We start from the raw sequence: 21,560 nt of genomic DNA on the forward strand, positions 1-21,560 counted from the left end.
ATAAATTAGTATAATAGCATTAACCTTGATACACCTGCAGGATGTTTAATGATGGATTCAAATAAAAATCCTGCTGTTGTCAGAAATAAACAAATAGTATACCATGGCCTTCTGCAATTTATTGTTTCTTGTTGAATTTTTTTCTTTCCAGAAATTTTAACATGTGTTGTAGAAAGTAATGCACTTAAATGTGAAGCACAAAAGCTGCACTATTTTGGATGGTACAATCAAACAGAAACAAAGGAATCAGTAAACACAACTTTTGCAACATACACAGTGTATAAAGTCAACAAATGCATTAATAAATAAAAAACATAAAATTCATTGTGGTATCAATGGAATTAGACTGACTGGTTTTGGACTACACTGTGAGTTCTCAAGTGTCTCTTCAGGTGATTGAGGCACTTGTAAGTCTTTGCACACAGCTGACACGCGTGCGGTCGAACCCCTGTGTGGGACATGGTGTGTTGTGTCAGTTCGTTGCGACGTGAAAAACCCTTCCCGCATACGGTGCAGAGGTAAGGGCGCTCGCCGGTGTGGACGCGCATATGAAGTGTCAACTTGCTCGCCATGGTGAATCCTCTCCCGCATACGGTGCACTTGTATGGCTTTTCCCCTGTGTGGGTGCGCCTGTGTATCTGCAGCTCGCCGGCTGAAACGAAAGCCTTGCCACAGTCCGAGCACAGATAGGGTTTCTCTCCGGTGTGGATCCTTACGTGAATTTTCAGGTTCCCCGACACGGAGAACCGTTTCCCGCAGTACGTGCACTGGAACGGCCTCTCGCCCGTGTGGGTGCGCATGTGGAGTTTTAGGCCTTGTTTGGTCTTGAAAGCCTTGCCACAATGTGCGCATATCTGCGTCCTCGGCTCCCTATGCCGCAGCTCGTGGGCCATCAAAAGGGCCACTGAGCTGAAAAACTTCCCACACTGCACACACCGATTAGATAATTTGGGATGGTGAATCTTCTGGTGGTTCCTCAGCTCCCTCATGCTGGGGTACACCTCTTTACAATGTCTGCACGTGAAGTTAGGGGTTTGAGTGTGATTCACTTCATGCTTACCCAGCAGGTGCATTGTCTTAAAGCTCTTTCCACACCGAGAACAGTCAAACCTTTGGGCACGATGAACACACTGGTGTCTAAATTTTTCCTGTATGGATTGAAAGCTATTCCCACATTTGATGCAAACGTAAGCTGCCTTTGTGCACTGTGTCCGCCTATGATTGGACAGGGCGGACGTCCTCCTGAACGCCTTTTTGCACTGGGAGCACTTGTAAGGGTTCTCTCCAGTGTGCAGCCTCTGATGCTCCAGCAGTTCGTAGCGGTAAATGAAGCACTTGTCACACTGAGTGCATTTCTGTGCGACTCTCTGCCGCGGGGGGCCAGTGGTAGAGCTGGTCACTCCGGGACTCTCAGCAGATGTAGAGGTAGCTTGGCAGGCGGCTGAAGTTGGGTCATTGTGATCTTCATGAATGGAGTCACTGCGTATCCTTCCTGATGCTTCTTCTTCATTGCTCCTGTCCACAATGTTTGTTTCTTCCTCAGATGGCCATCTTGTTTCCCCTGTCTCCATATCTTCGTCGTCCTGAGGAGAAATCTGTCTTTGGTCAACCAATGCTGGTGTGTTAGGTTGCACATCTTTGGCGTCCGTCTCTTGCAGAGATGGAGGGAGAGATAATGATGAGAAGAGCCGCTGCTCTGAGGTAGAGGGCACTGTGAAAAAAGAGAAATGAAAAACCTATTAATTTTTACATTTCAACAATTTGAAAGGGCTGTAATATATCTACACTGGAGCAGCAGTTAAAGGTGCTGTAAGCGGAATGGTTCTTTTAGCTAACTTCCTGTCGGTTACTGCAGTTAGCAGTCCCCTCGCTCGTCCCTACGTCACCACATTTATGCACTGCGGTCTTCAAGCAGCAAGTTATCTAGCATCATTTCAGATCCATAAGTGTGATAAAACATCAAAACAGACATTGGGAAGGATTTTTACCTGCTCCGCCATTGTAGGCGCATACACATTCAGCCATCTGTTGCTCTGGCGTGCACCGGCAGTGAGGCCATGTAGTTTATATACTAAATTAGAGTGAGACGAGTGTCGGTTTGTAGCGTTCTCTCTTCTGATTGGATAAAAATTTCGGGATACTCCAATAAGTTTATTTGCCGATTACATGCAAAGCAGCTGACTGAAAGATCGGCTTTATGAAACGCGCACATTATGTAAGTGATCACTGTATGAATAAAGAGCGATTTAACACTTTTATTAACATAAATAAACCGCTTACTTCACCTTTAATGATTATTGTCATTACCAATGCATCCGTGTATTATTATTAGTTTTGTCAATTAATATTAGGGTCTTCTAAAAGAAAAAAGAAAAAAATATGAGGCATATAATAAGCACAACATATCGCAATATGCATTGTATTGCAATGTACCATGATATATCATATCGTGACCCATGTATCGTCGTGATGCATATTGCATCGTGAAATCCTTGCCAATACCCATCCCTAATAAAAATAAGAACGATAGTATCAATCAGCATATTTTAAATTGTATGTTTATGATATCTATTGAGTGATGTGGGAAAAAAAAGTTTGACGAGGTGGATGCATCAAACATTTGGCACTTTTGCTTCACAAATAAACCTATGATGAATTGATTCATAAGTGAATTGTTTCAGTAATAATATGCAAGTGGAAATCTGTCTGGAATCCCAGGCAGACAGACTTACCACTGGTATCTATCTTGGCTATTTTCCCTTGGTGAGCTTTTCTTCTGAGGAGCACTTTGAGGTCATCTGCTTTGGACTCACACTGCATGTACTCTTCTAGCACAGGGGAGGGCACATCACTGATCCACACTGCCACCTTTTTAAAACAAACCAAACTGTTATTTTGAGGGACACACTGGGAGCATGCATAGACACTGCAATTTGAATGACATAAGTTGCTTTTATAACCTGCTTAAAATCTGGTATAGGCAGCAACTCTTCAAGTCTGGTGAAGAACTCGCCTACCAGCGTCTCCAGAGCTGTGTCAAAGTCAGGCCCATACTCCACGGGAAAGACATTCTGCGAAGGGGAAAAATTCAACCCAAAGCATGGACAAAAAAAACTAATCAAAATGTCTTCTATTCATGTCCGAACTAACAATGAGGCAAGAGCAGAGACACACCTTGAGATAGTGCTCTCTCCCTTTTGGGTCTTCCACCAGTCTTTGGACAAGCCTCATGAAATTTTCTTCAAGAGCCTCCTTTCCTGGACGATCCTGTCCAGTAGAATATAAACACATCTAAAAATTAGCAAAATGCTTTCGTAAACAGACAGAACATAAGGTCCACGATGGAAGAAGTGACACACCTGTTTTGAGCTAGGTGCCAGGAGGCTTTTCAGACGTGTTTCAACCCCTCTGAGATCCTGTGGCTGATCTGAACCTAGCATCTGTAATGTCATCTGGAAAACAAGAGTCAACGTAAAATACTGGTTTATTTTAGAGGACATTATTGTAGATCTGGGGCCGTATTCACAAAACATTTTATCTTAGCGCTAAGAGTACTCCTAAGGAGTAATTTCTTAAAAACTATTCACAAAGCTGATAATACCAACTTTTACTAAGGAGTGGGAGGGACTCCTAAACTAAGACTAGAGGGCGCTGTTGACCCTGTTGCTATGCGGAAGGAAAAAGGCGAGACGCGCAACTATACAGTAGCGGACCTGTGGAACGGAGGAGATGCTGCGAAGCGCCACATATAGGCCTACTCTAGTAACAAATTACTGTAAACCCAAACGTGACACCAACAGTAACTTTCAGTGCATCTAAACCGCAGGCATGCAAACTCATAAGCCATGAAAAAGGTGAGAAGTCCGAAAACAAACCCCAGTAGGGGGGTCTGGGGGCATCCCCCCCCCCCTAAAAGATTTTTTTTCTGATTAGAACATTTAAGAGAAGCAATTTGGTGTATTCTGGTGAAGGGAATTAAAGACAAAAAAAACGTTGTCAGATGATATGGGCAAAACAAGTTAGTCAGCCAACCTTCTTGACTTTTACAATACAAAGTGTGTAGGTAGCCTATTTGCCAAGAAAAACATTAAAAACTGCTTAGAAAAACAGTTAAAAATGCTGGCAAAACCAGCTTTAAATAAGACAGAAAATAACATGGAGCCTCAAATCAATCACACCAAAATCCCTTACAATAAACTAACTATTTATATTGTGGCAAACAGGATTTGCCTTATCTTTGTTACACAACCATCAATATGGCACATAAGAATACACTCTGTCACTATAGTTAATCTCGTGTTCACGCATTCACACACGCGCACGCACACACACACCTCAGTCGTGCGCAGGAACATAATTTTGCAAAATGGGACGATAGTGGAGGAAGCAGGTGAGTGTGTTGTTTCGGCGCTGATCTCCTATAATCACTACATTCACCTCAGGTGTGTCGGCCAGAACACCACGCAGCATTCAAAAACCGTGAAAACAGCAATAGACAAAAGCACATTATTAACTTGAGGTGACACGTTAATCTGCAGTGACAATCCGCCAACCGCGGCTGTTAATCAGCGCGCGCATAAACCAATGCAAATGGCTTTAAAACAATGGTTGGCAAATTCCGTGAATTTATTTAAAAAGTGATTCACATAAACCCGAGTAGGCACATTGACACGGTAAAATAATAGTAGCCTACTGCGGCTGCGGCTACTTGAACGCTCCGATGACGCTGAGATAATTGGTGTGAATGCATTCACATCTCTAACATTCTGTGTATTTATTCTCTATACTTATTCCGCCACTTTAAAGACCTTCAATAACTTCAACATACTTCAACCTTCAAACATCTTCCATATTTCAACATTTTCAGCTCTTCAAGGAATTTCTGGGACCATTTCAACATCTTCAAAAAAATTCATAATTTCATATTTCTTCAACGTTTTATGAAAAATATTCAAATCCCATCTACTCATTCATACTTATTCCCACAAACTTCATATAACCTTCTAATTGTTCAGCTATTTCAGGACATTAATTTGTATGATTCAGAATTTTTTGCCACACTGAAAAATTTCAAAGAAATTCAACTTTTATGAATTTTAATATTTCATGCAAAATTATGATCATTCCTACTCGTTCATACTTCATCGTAGAGACTCCATTCAACGTTTTTCCTATTTGTCTTGCACAGGAGCACACTTTGATAATTCACTATTTTTTCATAAAATGTATAACTTCAGAGATAATAAAGGTTTATTAAACAAAAAATCTCTCAATGTTAATTAATAGGGAAAGGGTACAAACGTGAAGCATTTGGACATGTCGCCAAACGCTACTCCTCATTCATACCTCATCCTAGAAACTTAATTCAAAAAGATAAATATTCAGCCGTCTTCCTTCTTTCATAGTTGCTATTCAAAATTTTCAGCAAATGTATAGTTTTCAGATGAGCCAGCCTTGTTTGATGCGGTGCAAAATCAATATTATACAGTGAGTGGATGGAGCAACATCCCTAGACCAGATGCCAAATGTACTCCATTTTCAACTTGCTGGCCAAACCAAATGTTTCACAATACAGACCCTAATTTCACACTGAATCTTAATTGGAATCTTCTGGTTCTCACGGTATGTTCATTTTATCTGTCAGACAAACGGTTTGCGAGATAGAAGCAGCAGTTATGGCTTATGCGTTCAGTTGAAATCGCCTCTGTGTTATCCTCTTTGGGGGAGAAGTGACTGTACGTGTGTACAGTACCAGCTATTTACAATTGACACTGATTAGCTGTCAGTCACTATGGAGACCTCTGCACCTGTCTGTGACATCATAGGATAATGTAGGTCACAGAATGGGAGAAGAGTCCAATCTCTTATGATACATCCAGAATACAAGTGAAATTTTCCTAAGTCGAGAGTTTGAGAATGCTTTTCCTCTAATCATTTTCAAAATGCTCGACTTTTGTTTGAAAATACCTCCTCTGGAAACCGGTAGAGGTTCCCGAAAATAAGAAAAAATATGAAAATATGTATGTGGATTTTAAATTTTATTTTCCAAAAATGACTCCACAGCCCCATTCAAAGCGGATGGAGAAAATTCAAAATGCGTTAACTCAGTAATTTTACATCCGATAAACTTCATTCCACAATCTACATGTTCAGCTCCTGATTGAGCTGAACACAGGGTCGGGGATTCGATTCCCCGTTCCAACACAACATTTTAGACTTCACCGGATTTTCTTCAAAATTTGCACAGATGTTGATTATGACTCAGAGATGAACTGATTACATTTTGGAGGTCATAGTTCAAGGTCATAATTCATTCCTCAATTCAGCTAGAAAGTCCATTCAAACTTCCAAATATTCCAAAAGTTTCAAACATTCTATTATTCAACCATTCTGTTCATTCAGATATATTCATCCTTCGTTCTTCATCAACATTCAGCAGTGAAGCGTCAGCTTCTTCAGCATCAGCTTCAGCAGTGTCAGCATTCACACCGCAATTTCTTCAAGGAATTGCATTTCTAGTTGTTTTTAAACTTCCCTGCAGACGCTCTGACTGACTGATGTCACCACCCCTCAATGACAAATACTGTTTCTGATTGGCCAAATGACCGTCAAAGCTCATATGATAGGAGTTACCATCCGTCAATCATAGTTAGTCACTATGGTCACTCCACTTTCTGAATAGGTCCATGCTCCACACCACACACACACACTGTTAAATTAATTTTATTAAACTAACCAAAGTGTTATACATACATACATACATACATACATACATACATACATACATCTTCAACCGCTTATCCGAAATCGGGTCGCAGGGGCAGCAGCTTGAGCAGGGAACCCCAAACTTCTCTTTCCCGGGCCACATCAACCAGCTCTGACTGGGGGATCCCGAGGCGTTCCCAGGCCAGTGTGGAGATATAATCTCTCCACCTAGTCCTGGGTCTTCCCCGAGGCCTCCTTCCAGCTGGACGCTCCTGGAACACCTCCCTAGGGAGGCGCCCTGGGGGCATCCTTACCAGATGCCCGAACCACCTCAACTGGCTCCTTTCAACGCAAAGGAGTAGCGGCTCTGCCCCGAGTTCCTCACGAATGACTGAGCTTCTCACCCTATCTCTAAGGGAGACGCCAGCCACTCTCCTGAGAAAACCCATTTCGGCCGCTTGTACCCGCGATCTCGTTCTTTCGGTCATTACCCAGCCTTCATGACCATAGGTGAGGGTAGGAACAAAGATCGACCGGTAGATCGAAAGCTTTGCCTTACGACTCAGCTCTCTTTTCGTCACAACAGTGCGGTAAAGCGTATGCAAAACCGCCCCTGCTGCTCCGATTCTCCGGCCAATCTCACGTTCCATTGTTCCCTCACTCGAAAACAAGACCCCGAGGTACTTGAACTCCTTCACTTGGGGTAAGGACTCATTCCCTACCTGTAGCAGACAATCCATCGGTTTCCTGCTGAGCACCATGGCCTCAGATTTAGAGGTGCTGATCCTCATCCCAACCGCTTCACACTCGGCTGCAAACCGATCCAATGAGAGCTGAAGGTCACAGGCCGATGATGCCATCAGAACCACATCATCCGCAAACAGCAGAGATGAGATCTTCAGACCACCAAACTGCAACCCCTCCCCACCACGACTACGCCTTGATATCCTGTCCATGAATATCACAAACAGGATTGGTGATAAAGCGCAGCCCTGGCGGAGGCCAACCCCCACCGGAAACGAGTCCGACTTACTACCGAGAACCCGGACACAGCTCTCGCTTTGAGCGTACAGAGATTGGATGGCCCTGAGAAGAGACACCCTCACCCCATACTCCCGCAGCACCCCCCACAGTATCTCCCGGGGAACCCGGTCATAAGCCTTCTCCAGATCTACAAAACACATGTAGACTGGATGAGCAAACTCCCAAGCTCCCTCTAGGATCCTTGCGAGAGTGAAGAGCTGGTCCGTTGTTCCACGGCCAGGACGGAATCCGCATTGTTCCACTTCAATCTGAGGTTCGACTATCGGCCGAACCCTCCTTTCCAGCACCTTGGAGTAGACTTTGCCGGGGAGGCTGAGAAGTGTGATACCTCGGTAATTGGCACACACTCTCTGGTCCCCCTTTTTGAAAATAGGAACCACCACCCCGGTCTGCCACTCCTTCGGCACTGTACCCGACTTCCACGCAAAGTGGAATAACCAAAGTGTTATTAAATAAAATAATTTGAGTCAGGCAGGCTTCAATTCAGGTGAAGATTTTACTTGCAAACAGCCGCAAGGGTTCAAACATGCGTCACAGCTCAGTGTGTGGCATCATGATCGAGACAACGTTTGAACAGAAATAGCAGAGGTTATATGTCCAAAAAATAGGCGTATACACACTTGTTTGTGTGTCCAGGTCTTGCAAGGGAAATGATACAATTGCACTGATAGTGCAATAAGCTCCTAAGCTAAGACTAGAGGGCGGTGTTGACCCTGTTGCTATGGATGATGTCATGTTCATACCTTCTATGCCTACAGTGATTGGCTGAGAGGGAATGTGAGCTAAGAGTGAATGTATGATAGAAACACTGTGGGAGATATCCATATTGTGTCGCTGTATTAAAGTAAAGAGTTTTTATATACAATTAATGACAAGTGACACTGATTTAACATGAAACCAAGATACTGCAGGGTTTCCCACACATTATTTCACAATTAGCCTACAATAGCGCCACATAGGTCTATTCATTTTAAATTTTACAATTATTTGAATCGGAAAAAATATCCTCATTGAAGAGCTGCACGCCATGCACTCTCACTGTATTTCTCTCAACGGCGGACTATGCAGCAATAGCCAGACAACGACAACCCGGGAAATTCACCATTTAGAAACAACAGCCGGCGAAATCGTAAAGTGCATGCGGAAGGAAAAAGGCGAGACGCGCAACTATACAGTAGCGGACCTCTGGAACGGAGGAGATGCTGCGAAGCGCCATATAGGCCACTAGTAGGAAATTAAACCCAAACGTGACACCAACAGTAACTTTCAGTGCATCGTAAACCCAAAGCAACTGCAGGAAAAGGAACTTAATGAATATTTTATTATATACATTTAATAAATATAAATGTGTCTATACTTTCTAAATATAGCTTTACTAAGATCATTAACCCCTTACAGCTATCCAAAACACCATCAAATGACTGTCTGTGATTTACTCTTAGTGACTTAGGAGTCCTCAAGAGGACTCCTAGCTTTTCATAGATTTAGGAGCTAGTTTTAGCGCTAAAATGCTTTGTGAATTACACTTATTTAAAAAAGTTAGGAGTCCTAAAATTAGGAGTGAAACGCCCCTTATTTTTGAGAGTTACTCCTAAATCAGCACGTTAGGACCTACTCTTAGCCTTAAAATGTTTTGTGAATACGGCCCCTGAACTCTCATCAGTGGTGTCGTTAAGTGGAATTGAGATGTCACTCTCTTCTGAGCTACTGTAGACAATCACTTTCTTTTGGTGACCAGCGTATACAGCCATGCCACTGGCACAACTCTCAGAAATGTACTTTGCACTAGTTGCTCCGTGCTTGTGGAACCAACTGCCACCTGACAAATGTGATTCCCTCTACATTTCTGCCTTTAAATCAAGGCTCAAAACCCATATGTACACCCTGGTGTTTCCTCCCCATTAACTATCTTACCTCTGCACTACTATCTGTGTTTATGTGGTGTATGGGCTTTACGTCTTTTATTTTGGTTATTGTTATTTTACCTTCATTGTTTACCTACTGAATGCACTATGTACAGCACTTTGGACAGTGCAAACTGTCATAAATGTGCTTTTATAAATACATTTTACTTATTTACTTACTTACTTATAACTCACCTAGGCCCTTTGGCACAAATCACCCCAATCCCAGAAATTTGGATAATAAGCATGATGCTGCAATTTAGGGCTGACATCGTGCTAACTGTATAGACTCAAAATGTAGCATACCAAAGCACTAAAACATGTGTCAAATGTTTTCAAACTTGTCTATAAGTGTTCAGACACAATAATCAAAAAACCTTGATCATGGAAATTTTACTTTGAAAGGCAAAACACAGTTTTTTGAGCTTAAATGTGCTTATATCTTATTCCTTGTGTCTCCCTTCTTTACGGGATGAGTCAAATGGATGGCTCTTCTTAAATATGTGGTCACATTTCCAATTTCTTCCACGGTTTTCTAGAAACAAGGGGTGGCACAACTTCCAAAATGCACAACTTAGGCCACTCTCCCCTACAATTAATGACAAGTGACACTGATTTAACATGAAACCAAGATACTGCAGGGTTTCCCACACCTTTGTTCACAATTAGCCTACATTAGCGCCACATAGGCCTATTAATTTTAAATTTTACAATGATTTGAATCGGAAAAAATATCCTCATTGAACAGCTGCACGCCATGCACTCTCACTGTATTTCTCTCAACGGCGACTATGCAGCAATAGTCAGACAGCGACAAACCAGGAAATTCACAATTTAGAAACAACAGCCGGCGAAATCGTAAAGTGCATGCGGAAGGAAAAAGGCGAGACGCGCAAATATACAGTAACGGACCTCTGGAACGGAGGATATGCTGCGAAGCGCCACATATAGGCCTACTCTAGTAGGAAATTAAATCCAAACGTGACACCAACAATAACTGTCAGTGCATCGTAAACCCAAAGCAACTGCAGGAAAAGGAACTTAATAAATAATTTTTTATATAAATATAATATATATAAATGTGTCTATAGTTTCTAAATATAGCTTTACTAAGATCATTAAACCCTTACAGCTATTAAAAGGTACCTTTTATAAAGCTCACTAGCATTAAATCTCTCCAACACACCATCAAATGGTTGTCTGTGATTTACTCTTAGTGACTTAGGAATCCTCTCGAGGACTCTTAGCTTTTCTTAGATTTAGGAGCTAGTTTTAGTGAAACGCCCCTTATTTTTGAGAGTTACTCCTAAATCAGCACGTTAGGACCTACTCTTAGCCTTAAAATGTTTTGTGAATACGGCCCCTGGGGGCCTCGAGAGGACTCCTAAGTCACTAAGAGTAAATCACAGACAACCATTTGATGGCATTTTGGAGAGATTTAATGCTAGTGAGCTTAACAAAAGGTACCTTAATAGCTGTAAGGGTTTAATGATCTTAGTAAAGCTATATTTAGAAAGTATAGACACATTTATATTTATTATATTTATATAAAAAAGTATTTATTAAGTTCCTTTTCCTGCAGTTGGGGTTTGGGTTTACGATGCACTGAAAGTTACTGTTGGTGTCACGTTTAGGTTTAATTTGTTACTGGAGTAGGCCTGTGGCGCTTCGCAGCATCTCCTCCGTTCCACAGGTTCCTACTGTATAGTTGCGCGTCTCGCCTTTTTCCTTCCGCATGCACTTTGCGATTTCGCCGGCTGTTGTTTTGAATTTCCTGGTGTGTCGCTGTCTGACTATTGCTGCATAGTCCGCCGTTGAGAGAAATACAGTGAGAGTGCATGGCGTGCAACTGTTCAATGAAGATATTTTTTCCGATTCAAATCATTGTAAAATTTCAAATGAATAGACCTATGTGGCGCTATTGTAGGTTAATTGAGAACAAATGTGTGGGAAACCCTGCAGTATCTTGGTTTCTTGTTAAATCACTTGTCACTTGTCATTAATTGTATATAAAAACTCTTTAATTTAATACAGCGACACGATATGGATATCTCCCACAGTGTTTCTATCATAAATTCACTCTAAGTTCTCATTCCCTCTCAGCCAATCACTGTGGGCATAGAAGGTATGAACATGACATCTGCCATAGCAAGAGGGTCAACACCGCCCGCTAGTCTTAGTTTAGGAGTCCCTCCCATTCCTTAGTAAAATTTGGTCTTATCAGCTTTGTGAATAGGTTTTAAGAAATTACTCCTTACTAAGAACTTTTAGTGCTCCTTAGGAGTACTCTTAGCGCTAAGATAAAATGTTTTGTGAATACGGCCCCTGATCTATGTGACGGTTGTTGCTTCATCAACTTTGCTTTGAGTCTGCATGTGTAGAAAGTTAAGGATTTCAGCTTTCAGTTATAGTAAGTCAAGAAGCATTTCACCTATTAACTACATTTCATTGTACTGACACTTACTGTGTGCTGGAAGTTAATCTAAACGTCTCTAAAGAATATTCACATTATCTAACATGTTCCCAATGAAAATGATTATAACAAAATGCTGACAAATATTAGCAATAAAAAAAATAAAAAAAAGATTTGACATGATACAAATTATTCTCTTTGAAGCTGCCGAAAATGAATGTAAGTTGACACATCTTGTTTCTCTATACCTTTGCTCTTAAGCCCAGAGTGAGCAGTCTCATCTGTCTGTCAGTCAATACATCGGGGACGGCCTCCGCCACCAAGGAAACAAACGCCTCCACCTTCCCGTAATTCTCCACATTCCTCAGACGAACAACCTCCCACATCACGGCCGACATCACCCGCAGAGGAGGAACCAGGAGCTTCAGGGAGGACAGGGGCAGGGACACCTCTGCAACGGGCAGGAGGTGACTCACACATTATTATATTAAACCAAGAAACATGTTGCATAGGAAACATCAACTATAAACAGATTGTTTATAGTATGTGCAGTCTCCATATTATAGTAAGAAAAGTTGCAACCAGGAGAACAAGCGAGTAAAACAAGTACTCCTTTCACTCCATCACACTTAAAAGGTGGAGTCAGCAATTCTGGAGATCGCCTGTAGTAAAAAAATAAATCAGTAAATAGCCTCGTGTGAGAAGGAGCTGAGAGATGCGCAATTATGACGTGGGTAACACTTTACAATAAGGTACACAAAATTGTAGTACCTACTACATAGAGACAGTGCATGAAATAGGCCACGCCCATCGTGGGGGAAAACATTGAACAGCGCTCCATCCACTTTGTATTGAAGGAGACCTGTCTTCTGCAAACAAACTTAATTAAAATGTAATCAAACATCCATTTAAGAAAAAAACGTTACTTTCTTGAAAGCCACGACTCTTGTTTGTCTATATGAGCTGTTTTTGTGAAAAATAATTGAGTAGTTTTCAATATTGAGGTGTTTTTGTCGGGTCGGACCCATCGTGGGGGAAACCGTTGAAAACCGTTCCATTCACTTTGTATTGAAGGAGACCTGTCTTCTGCAAACAAACTTAATTAAAACGTAATCGAACATCCATTTAACAAAAAAACTTTACTTTCTTTAAAGCCACGACTCTTGTCTGTCCATACGAGCTGTTTTTGTGAAAAATTATTGAGTAATTTTCAATATTGAGGTGTTTTTTCCAGTCCGTGAGGGTTAGCCTATGGTTAGCCTACAGCAGAAGGCTAACATTAGCCTAGCATTCAGCATACATTAGTTAAGAGTTTTGTCTTTTTCACCAAAACAGCTCGTATAGACAGACTAGAGTCGTGGCTTTAAAGAAAGTAACGTGTATTTGTGAAAGGCATGTCGTATTACGTTTTTATTAAGTTTGTTTGCCGAATACGGGTGTCATTCAATATAAAGTGAATGGAGCGCTGTGTATTGTTTTCCCCCACGATGGGCGTGGCCTCCGATTATGACGCGTTCCGCACTGTCTCTATAGATATGTGTTACCTACTACATAGTTTTTTTTTGTTGTGCTACCTAACACAGGTTGTTTTTTTTTGTGCTACCTAACACATAATCTAACGCGTTACTATCTCCAAACCAGTAATCAGATTAAAGTTACTCATCAAAGTCACTGTGCGTTACTTTTTCTGTCATTTTCCTTAGTAAAACATTTTACATAACTGCACAAATGACTGCGATTGCGATTTAATGTAAATAAATGTGCGCGCAAGTGTCTCTAAACGCTCCAACCGCTCCTCGTCTTTTTGGTGGCGCCCCTCGTCTCTGACATGCAGTGTGTGTGTGTGTGCAGCAGCATTACGGCCGAGTGTAAAGGCCAGGACACACCGGCCTGATAATCGCCGTCGTAGAGTCGGGAGGGGGCGGGGACACGAATCTGTTTGGTGTGTGCCGTGAAATCGGTCGTCGTAGATGTCGTCAGGCTTCTTTTGAGCGGGCAGTCTTTCAGTTGGGCAGTCTTTCAGTTGGAGCAATTTGATTTGTGGAGGGCTAGCGAATCAGTGAAGCCCGGAAGTGAGGCGGGTAGCACAAACAGCTAACAACAGTTAGCCATCGTTTTAATGTGTTTGTTTGTTTCGTTCAGCGAGTACTCACATGCATCAACCCTTGTTGACTGCTCGACACCATGCTCGACACTCTCTGCTAAAAATGGTGCTCTTTATGGTCCATAAATATAAATACGTATTTCTATCTATGTTTATGGTCTAGAGAGCCGTCCCATCATTTCCGGCTTCCGTATTTTTTCGGGCCACAATACAGATTAGCGCCGCCTGCTGTTATGGAGACATTATCTCCCGCTCAAGCGCAGAGCGTACGGAAAGTCAGCAGTCGGTTTGGTGTGTTCTTTGCACTTTTGCGGCCACGAAGGGAACACTGGAGCTCCCTGAATCGGCAGTCTCCATTTTCGGGTAGTCGGACTGGTGTGTCCTGGCCTTTAGCTGAACTGTGGCGCAAAACAAACGTTTTCCCCCCCATGAAATATAGCGTCTGCTATGGGGATATTTAGGATTCGGGTACGGTGACGTTGAAGAGATAGAAGTGTTTAAAACTTGGAAACGTATAGTCATTTGGCGACCGGTGGCCGCACACACCCAGTCTATCAACACATGAGACATCACAGAGAAAAGTCAAATTATTGCATGAGAGTGAAGGGCCAAGCACGTTAAGTTTAAAGACACTGCTACTGTCTTTGCACTTTGGAGGAATGCATTTATTTTCATGGGGGGAAAAACTTTTTATTTTATTACATTTTTTAAACCATAATTTTTGTTATTTTGAAAACAGTATGCCTATAGGCTACTAACCTACAAGCTTTATTTTATATATTTTCAATGATTCTAAATGTGTGCATGTTTTAAATTGAGATATATGGGTTTCAAAACCTGTAAAGTAACGTTTAAGGTAACTTGTAATCTAACTTAGTTACTTTTAACATCAAGTAATCAGTAAAGTAACTAAGTTACTATTTTAAGGAGTAACTAGTAATCAGTAATCGGATTACTTTTTCAAAGTAACTGTGGCAACACTGCCTACTACATAGGTTTTTTTTTGTGTGCTACCTAACATAAGATTCACCATTCTGACTTATTTTAGGCTGCAGTTTAGAGAATGAACCTATGTGTTAGGTAGCACAAAAAAACGTATGTAGTAGGTAACACACAAAAAAAAAACCCTATGTGTTAGGTAGCACACAAAAAAAATCCTATGTAGTAGGTAACACAATAAAAAAAATACCTATGCGTTAGGTAGCACACACAAAAAAAAAACCTATGTGTTAGGTAGCACAAAAAAAATAACTTATGTAGTAGGTACACACAGAGCCGGCCCGAGGCATAAGCGAACTAAGCGGTCGCTTAGGGCCCCCAACCACCTCCAAAAATAAAAATAAAAATCTTTTTTTTTTTTTTTTTTTTTGTGTGTTTGATATTAACATCATATTATGCAAATGTAAGTTATCATACAAAAAAAATAAAAAAATGTTTTGGTCTAGATCAGGGGTGTCAAACATACGGCCCGCGGGCCGGATCCGGCCCGCGAGATGATTTGATCAGGCCCGCGACCTGTAGAGCATAAATTTCTGAGTATGTCAAAAAAAAAAGTAAGTCTCTAGCCCATTCCTGTGAGGAGTTATGAATTTTTAAAGAAATAACCGAAATGCTCACTCCTGCCGCTAGGGGGCAGCCTAAATAAAAAAAGCACATTTTAGCAACGTGGGAAATGGTAAATGGCAATCCTGCTTCACCGCTATTAATGTTTCCTCCAGTGCTTTATGGCAAAGTAAAAACCAAAAAAAAAAAACATTTTTATTTTTAGTACATTTATTTTATTACTTTTTTATAAAAATAAAACTATTTTTATTTTTAGTGCTGAACAATTAATGTACTAGCAAGCGCGGTGTGTCTGCGGCTCTGTGTGCGCAAAACGAGCAGGAGCATGCTAGTGTAGGCCTACAAGATTTATTTCCTAATTTTCAATGCTGCTTTATTTTTATGTTTTAAATTGGGAAAAACGAATTCCAAAACAACCAATAACCTCTGTATTTAAAAATAAATCAAAACAGTAGAAGTTGCACTTTTATTTAATTGTATTTTGTACAGTCTGCATGTTTGCACAAAATGTGTCCCTGTACATATAGTAAACAAAATTGGACAACTGTAAGGTCAGTGCCTGTTGTATTTGTGTATTCAAATAAACAGTTGTTTATTTCATTAGTGCACATTGGCATCTTTGAGCAAATTACCCCCAAAATTTTTGCTGCGGCGCTGCGCGCCGCACCTCCTATTCCCATGGCCAGCAGCAACCTTTACTAAGACATCTCCTGGGGGGTACAGAGATCCCTTGTGATCCGTGATAATGTAGGTTACAAATGTAGGCTGGGTGATAAAGCATATTACTGAAAAACAAAGTTAGGGATTTGGAGTTATTTTGCCATTATTTTACTAGTCCGGCCCACCTGAGATCAGAGGCTGTATGTGGCCCTCGAACCAAAATGAGTTTGACACCCCTGGTCTAGATAATTAATAGCCTAAAAATGTAATCAGTTAATCTGGACTGGGAGGTAATCCGAAATTATCTGATCATGTCACGTTCAAATTCATGCACAGTGTGTATTGAGTTTATTTAAAAACAATTGGAAATAGGGCTGCCTTCAGTTTCCCATACACTGTGTATAGTCTACAGCCTATTTCAGCCTCGTCTGTGGAAAAAAAGATAGCTAGACAACAGAGTTCTTCTGCTTCGTTTCCTCTCACTGCATTTAAATGCATTCATTATATTACAGAGAAATATGTCCCGTAAAAGAAAAAGAGCACCAAGCCCATCCCAGAGGACCCTGCATAATATTTTATTTTATATTAATATATTTATGGAAAATCCATGTGTCCTTCTTCAATAGCTTCTAATTCATCAGACCCAGTGTCTCCAAATTATTTGTTCACACAAAATTTCTCAGATTTAGCCTCTTAATTTTCCTCTCAAAGTGCGCCAGATTCATGCATTTCACTTTAAAGAGGTTAAAAAAATCTCCCCGGGTGGGCATACCCCCGGACCCCCCTAGGAGGGTCTGAATCTCGGCTGTCTAATATTTTCACAAAGCTGCACAGTGGAGGCACTAGCGGAAAACACTGGGTGTGTGAATGATGTTTAACAAAGATCTATAGTTTCAGCAGCGCTAACATTGGAGAGGGGCCCCCTAATCATATTTCGCTTAGGGCCCCCTGAAGGCTTGGGCCGGCTCTGGGTACACACACCAAAAAAAAACCCTATGTGTTAGGTAGCACACCAAAAAAAAAACCTATGTGTTAGGTAGCACAAAAAAAAACCCTATGTAGTAGGTAACACAAAAAAAAACCTATGTAGTAGGTAACACATATCTATGTAGTAGGTACTACAATTTTGTGTACCTTATTGTAAAGTGTTACCATGACGCGCATCTTGCTGAGTGCACAGCAAAAATGCAAGACGCGTGTCATAATTGCGAAGGTCTGAGCCAGACGGCTTCTTCTATATGGACCTACAGGTGAAACTCGAAAAATTAGAATATCGTGCAAAAGTTCATTTATTTCAGTAATTCAACTTAAAAGGTGAAACTAATATATTATATAGACTCATTACATTCAAAGTGAGATATTTCAAGCCTTTATTTTTTATAATTGTGATTTTTATGGCTTACAGCTTATGAAAACCCCAAATTCAAAATCTCAGAAAATTAGAATATTACATAAAATCAATAAAAAAAGGATTTTAAATACAGAAATGTCGGCCCTCTAGAAAGTATAATCATGCATATGTATTAAGTACTTGGTTTGGGACCCTTTTGCACAAATTATTGCCTATATGCGGCGTGGCATGGATGCTTTCAGTCTGTGGCACTGCTGAGGTATTATGGAAGCCCAGGTTGCTTTGATAGTGGCCTTCAGCTCGACTGTATTGTTGGGTCTGGTTTGTATCATCTTCCTCTTGACAGTACTCCATAGTTTCTCTATTGGGTTCAGGTCAGGAGAGTTGTCTGGCCAATCAACACAGTAATACCATGGTCAGTCAACCAGTTACTTGTGGTTTTGGCACTGTGGACATAATACCTCAGCAGTGCCACAGACTGATAGCATCCATGCCACGCCGCATTGAGGCAAGAATTCATGCAAAAGGGGCCCAAACCAAGTACTTAGTACATATGCATGATTATACTTTCTAGAGGGCTGACATTTCTGTATCTAAAAACCTTTTTTTATTGATTTCATGTAATATTATAATTTTCTGAGATTTTGAATTTGGGGTTTTTATAAACTGTAAGCCATAATAATCACAATTAAATCAGGGTTCTCAACTTTTGGAAATTGTTTAGAGTGAGACAGAAGCGGATTTCCCATGCGAGCGCGCGAAGCGCGCGAGCGAAATTTTATTGTGTTTATTTATTAATTTAAAGCATAATAATGGTTTTTAACACAAGTTCAGTTCAATATAATTTCTTTGTTTTAGTTAAAATATAGCCTATTGTAGTAATTTTATGATGAAAGTATAACTGATTAATACCAAATGCCAGACTAGTGAGATGGGTGTAGGCCTAGGGTAGTTCTTCGGGGTAGTTATTTCAGTAAAACTCTTAGTTCAGTTCAGCAAATATGGATACTGGATATTACTGATGCTCGCTGTTGTAGCTTTGAGTGGCAGATTTTGAGGCCTTCAGGATAGGGGTTTTCTGGCTCCCACTTGAAGCACTGTGGCTCCACACCAGCCATTTAGACCATCATAATGGAGGACAATGTTCCTTCTAGGGCTAGTCTGTTTCTGGTGCTGGTGAAGACCAACCATGGAGAAGACTCTTTCGGCGTCCGCATTTGAATGTGGGAGCACTAAAACCAACTTGGCCCCTCAACTAGTAGGTGAAAAATCGAAAAGCAAGTGCAAAACAAAAGCATTATTAGCTATGTCTTATGGGCTTCATGAGGGGCCTCTAAGGCCCCCACACACATACAGGAATAAACTTTCTACATGTAAATTATATACTGTTCATAAAAAGTAGCTTTCCACCCTGTATCTGTTGCAATGGGCCCCTCCATCATATAACATGGGTCTGCAGACCAATCTTCTGAAATGTTTTTACAGTTGCAGAGTAAAGAGTGCTGCCTGTTTAAGAAAAATAATGTTCCTTCTGCAGCTCAAGATTTGATTTAAATCTAAATTTTCCAGATTGATTTTTCAGATTGATGCATTTTACTTTAAAACTGTACCAATTTTCTTCCAGGGGGGCATGCCCTCGGACCCCCCAACAAGGTACAGGATATCTCCCACAGTATCCCAAAATCCTGTGGGAAACACTGACTCCCTTAATATGTTTATGCCAGTAAACGTATGTATCTTTGCGGAAAAGTCAATGTAACTGACTGGATAGGGAGGGGGGCGGGGGGGCTTTAAGAGTCTGGGCCTATTATCTCATAATCTGTCTATGAACCAACTAGTTTCCACAATCTTTTTTATTTTTGCGGGGAGCATGCACAAGCATTATTCATAGAAAAAAATAAAAAATAAATGTGGGGGGCCCACACAGGGTCTTGAAACGGGCCCCGAGATCGTTAGGACCGCCCCTGCACGCTTGTCGTGTAGCCTGACGAAACGCTGCGCCTTCTCTCTGCCCGCTCGGCTCTCGCAGAATGCATTAGTGGGCGCAACAAACGCCACGGTCCGTGTGAAACGGCCTTAACTACTGAACGAAGGAAATCAAATTAGTTTTTCCCCAAAAAAACGAATGAGTTTTTCCCCAAAAAACGGGACAAATTGTGTCCCGGGAGAGATTTTTCCTTCCTCGGGACAGCTGGTGAAAAAAGAGAACAATTTCGGGAAAAACGGGACGGGTGGCAACCATAGATAGTATAAATAAGGTGGCAACACTAAGTGATGGTGGTGAAGGCCAGGATTTATCGAAGCTATAGGCTATATATAAAAAAAAATTGTCGAAGCTATAGGCTATATATAAAAAAAATTGTTTGGCAGAGTTATAATTTGCGTGAGAAATGCAAGGTGTGGCGTGGAGCGTGTGAATTGCCTGAAATGCGTGTGTCTCACTCTCATTGCGTGAGGGTTGAGAACCCTGATTCAATTATAACAAATAAAGGCTTCACATATCTCACTTTACATGTAATGAGTCTGTATAAGATATTATTTTCACCTTTAAAGTTGAATTACTGAAATAAATGAACTTTTGCACGATATTCTAATTTTTCGAGTTTCACCTGTATGTTCTTCTCAAACGAGACTAGCGTTTCCTCAAGATCCGCTACCTGTCCATGCTGCGTGTAGAAAACAAGCATTCTCCAGTATCGCTGACTCCACCTTTAAGACACATTAGTTGGCTTACGGTGAACACATACGGTGGTATGGCATGTAAGTAACAGCATGGAGCATTAGGTTTTTTAATATTAATGGATATCGGGTATAGTATGCATGTGTTGTCATATCTTTTACATGTGGATGGATGTTTACTTCTGCCTCCTTGGCTTGGTGGTCTCTTAAATCTCAGTAGCCTAACTGAGATAAAGTGACTTGGTTAATATAACCAAACGAGTCAAATTAAGCCCTTTAGGTGCCTCCAAAAAGTATATCGTTTAGCCCACTTGTGTAGCTGGGTAAAGATGCACACAACAAAACTGTTTCTGACTGACGAAGTGCAAAACTTCCTAACTATGCTCGTTATTTGCCCCCAAATCGAATACATGTTGTATGAACTGCAATGAATATATCTGTTTAATAAGTCAAAGCTTTAAAGAAGTTGCTGCTAGCAGCTAAGCTAACAACGTGAAAACAAACCGACAGGAGCCAAGCGAAATACAAAAACCTTACCCATTTTATTCCGCCAGAGAGCTGTGGCAGCATATACACTGAAGGATTATTCCCTGAGGTAAAATAAGTTCCTCCAGCAGTTACTGTGAGAATACGCTTCTTTTATTTAACCTACACCTTGCTGTCTCTCAGACGCTGCTGTGCCTCGCTTATAACACCACTTCCTGACTCTACTTCTTCGTGTGTATTCCTGTTGCCTTACCGCCGCCTGCTACAAACTAGGCTACATTCAGCACAGCTTCAACAAGGTCCATGTAATTTCATAATTTACATTAACAGATTTGACATATATTAAACCCTTTCGCCTAAACCTTTCATGCACAGTGGTCACAGTGGAAAGCCTTTTAAAAGCTGTGTTCTTGTATATGAATGTTTTTTTTATGGTATCAGGCCTCCACAGTGGATTTTAGGCAACATACTTATTATAATAGTTGTAGGCTTTATTTTATTTTATACACATTATATATCATTTTAATAATTCTTCAGTTGAAAAAAATAATTTTCCCTTTCATGCAAAAAGAGGAAAAAATCCGGACCATTGGTTTTCTTTTAAATTTATGCATGACAGGGTTAAAAGTAAAACAATTGCACTGCATAACA

General features: G+C 40.9%; 1 protein-coding gene across 1 annotated transcript; it reads right to left on the minus strand.

Moving 5' to 3' along the window:
• Nucleotides 1-138: 138 nt before the first annotated feature.
• On the minus strand, nt 139-21,100 carry LOC307255088 (uncharacterized protein). Its single transcript, XM_080033693.1, has 7 exons — nt 20,961-21,100; nt 12,315-12,517; nt 3,360-3,452; nt 3,175-3,267; nt 2,961-3,071; nt 2,733-2,868; nt 139-1,711 (listed from the first exon to the last, which is right to left on the minus strand). The coding sequence occupies exons 1-7, from the start codon at nt 20,962-20,964 to the stop codon at nt 342-344; spliced, it is 2,010 nt and encodes a 669-aa protein (XP_079889819.1). The 5' UTR covers nt 20,965-21,100; the 3' UTR covers nt 139-341.
• Between the last annotated feature and the right edge of the window lie 460 nt (nt 21,101-21,560).

The sequence above is a fragment of the Ammodytes marinus genome (assembly GCF_949987685.1).
Source record: "Ammodytes marinus genome assembly, chromosome: 9".
Taxonomy (NCBI): Eukaryota; Metazoa; Chordata; class Actinopteri; order Uranoscopiformes; family Ammodytidae; genus Ammodytes; species Ammodytes marinus.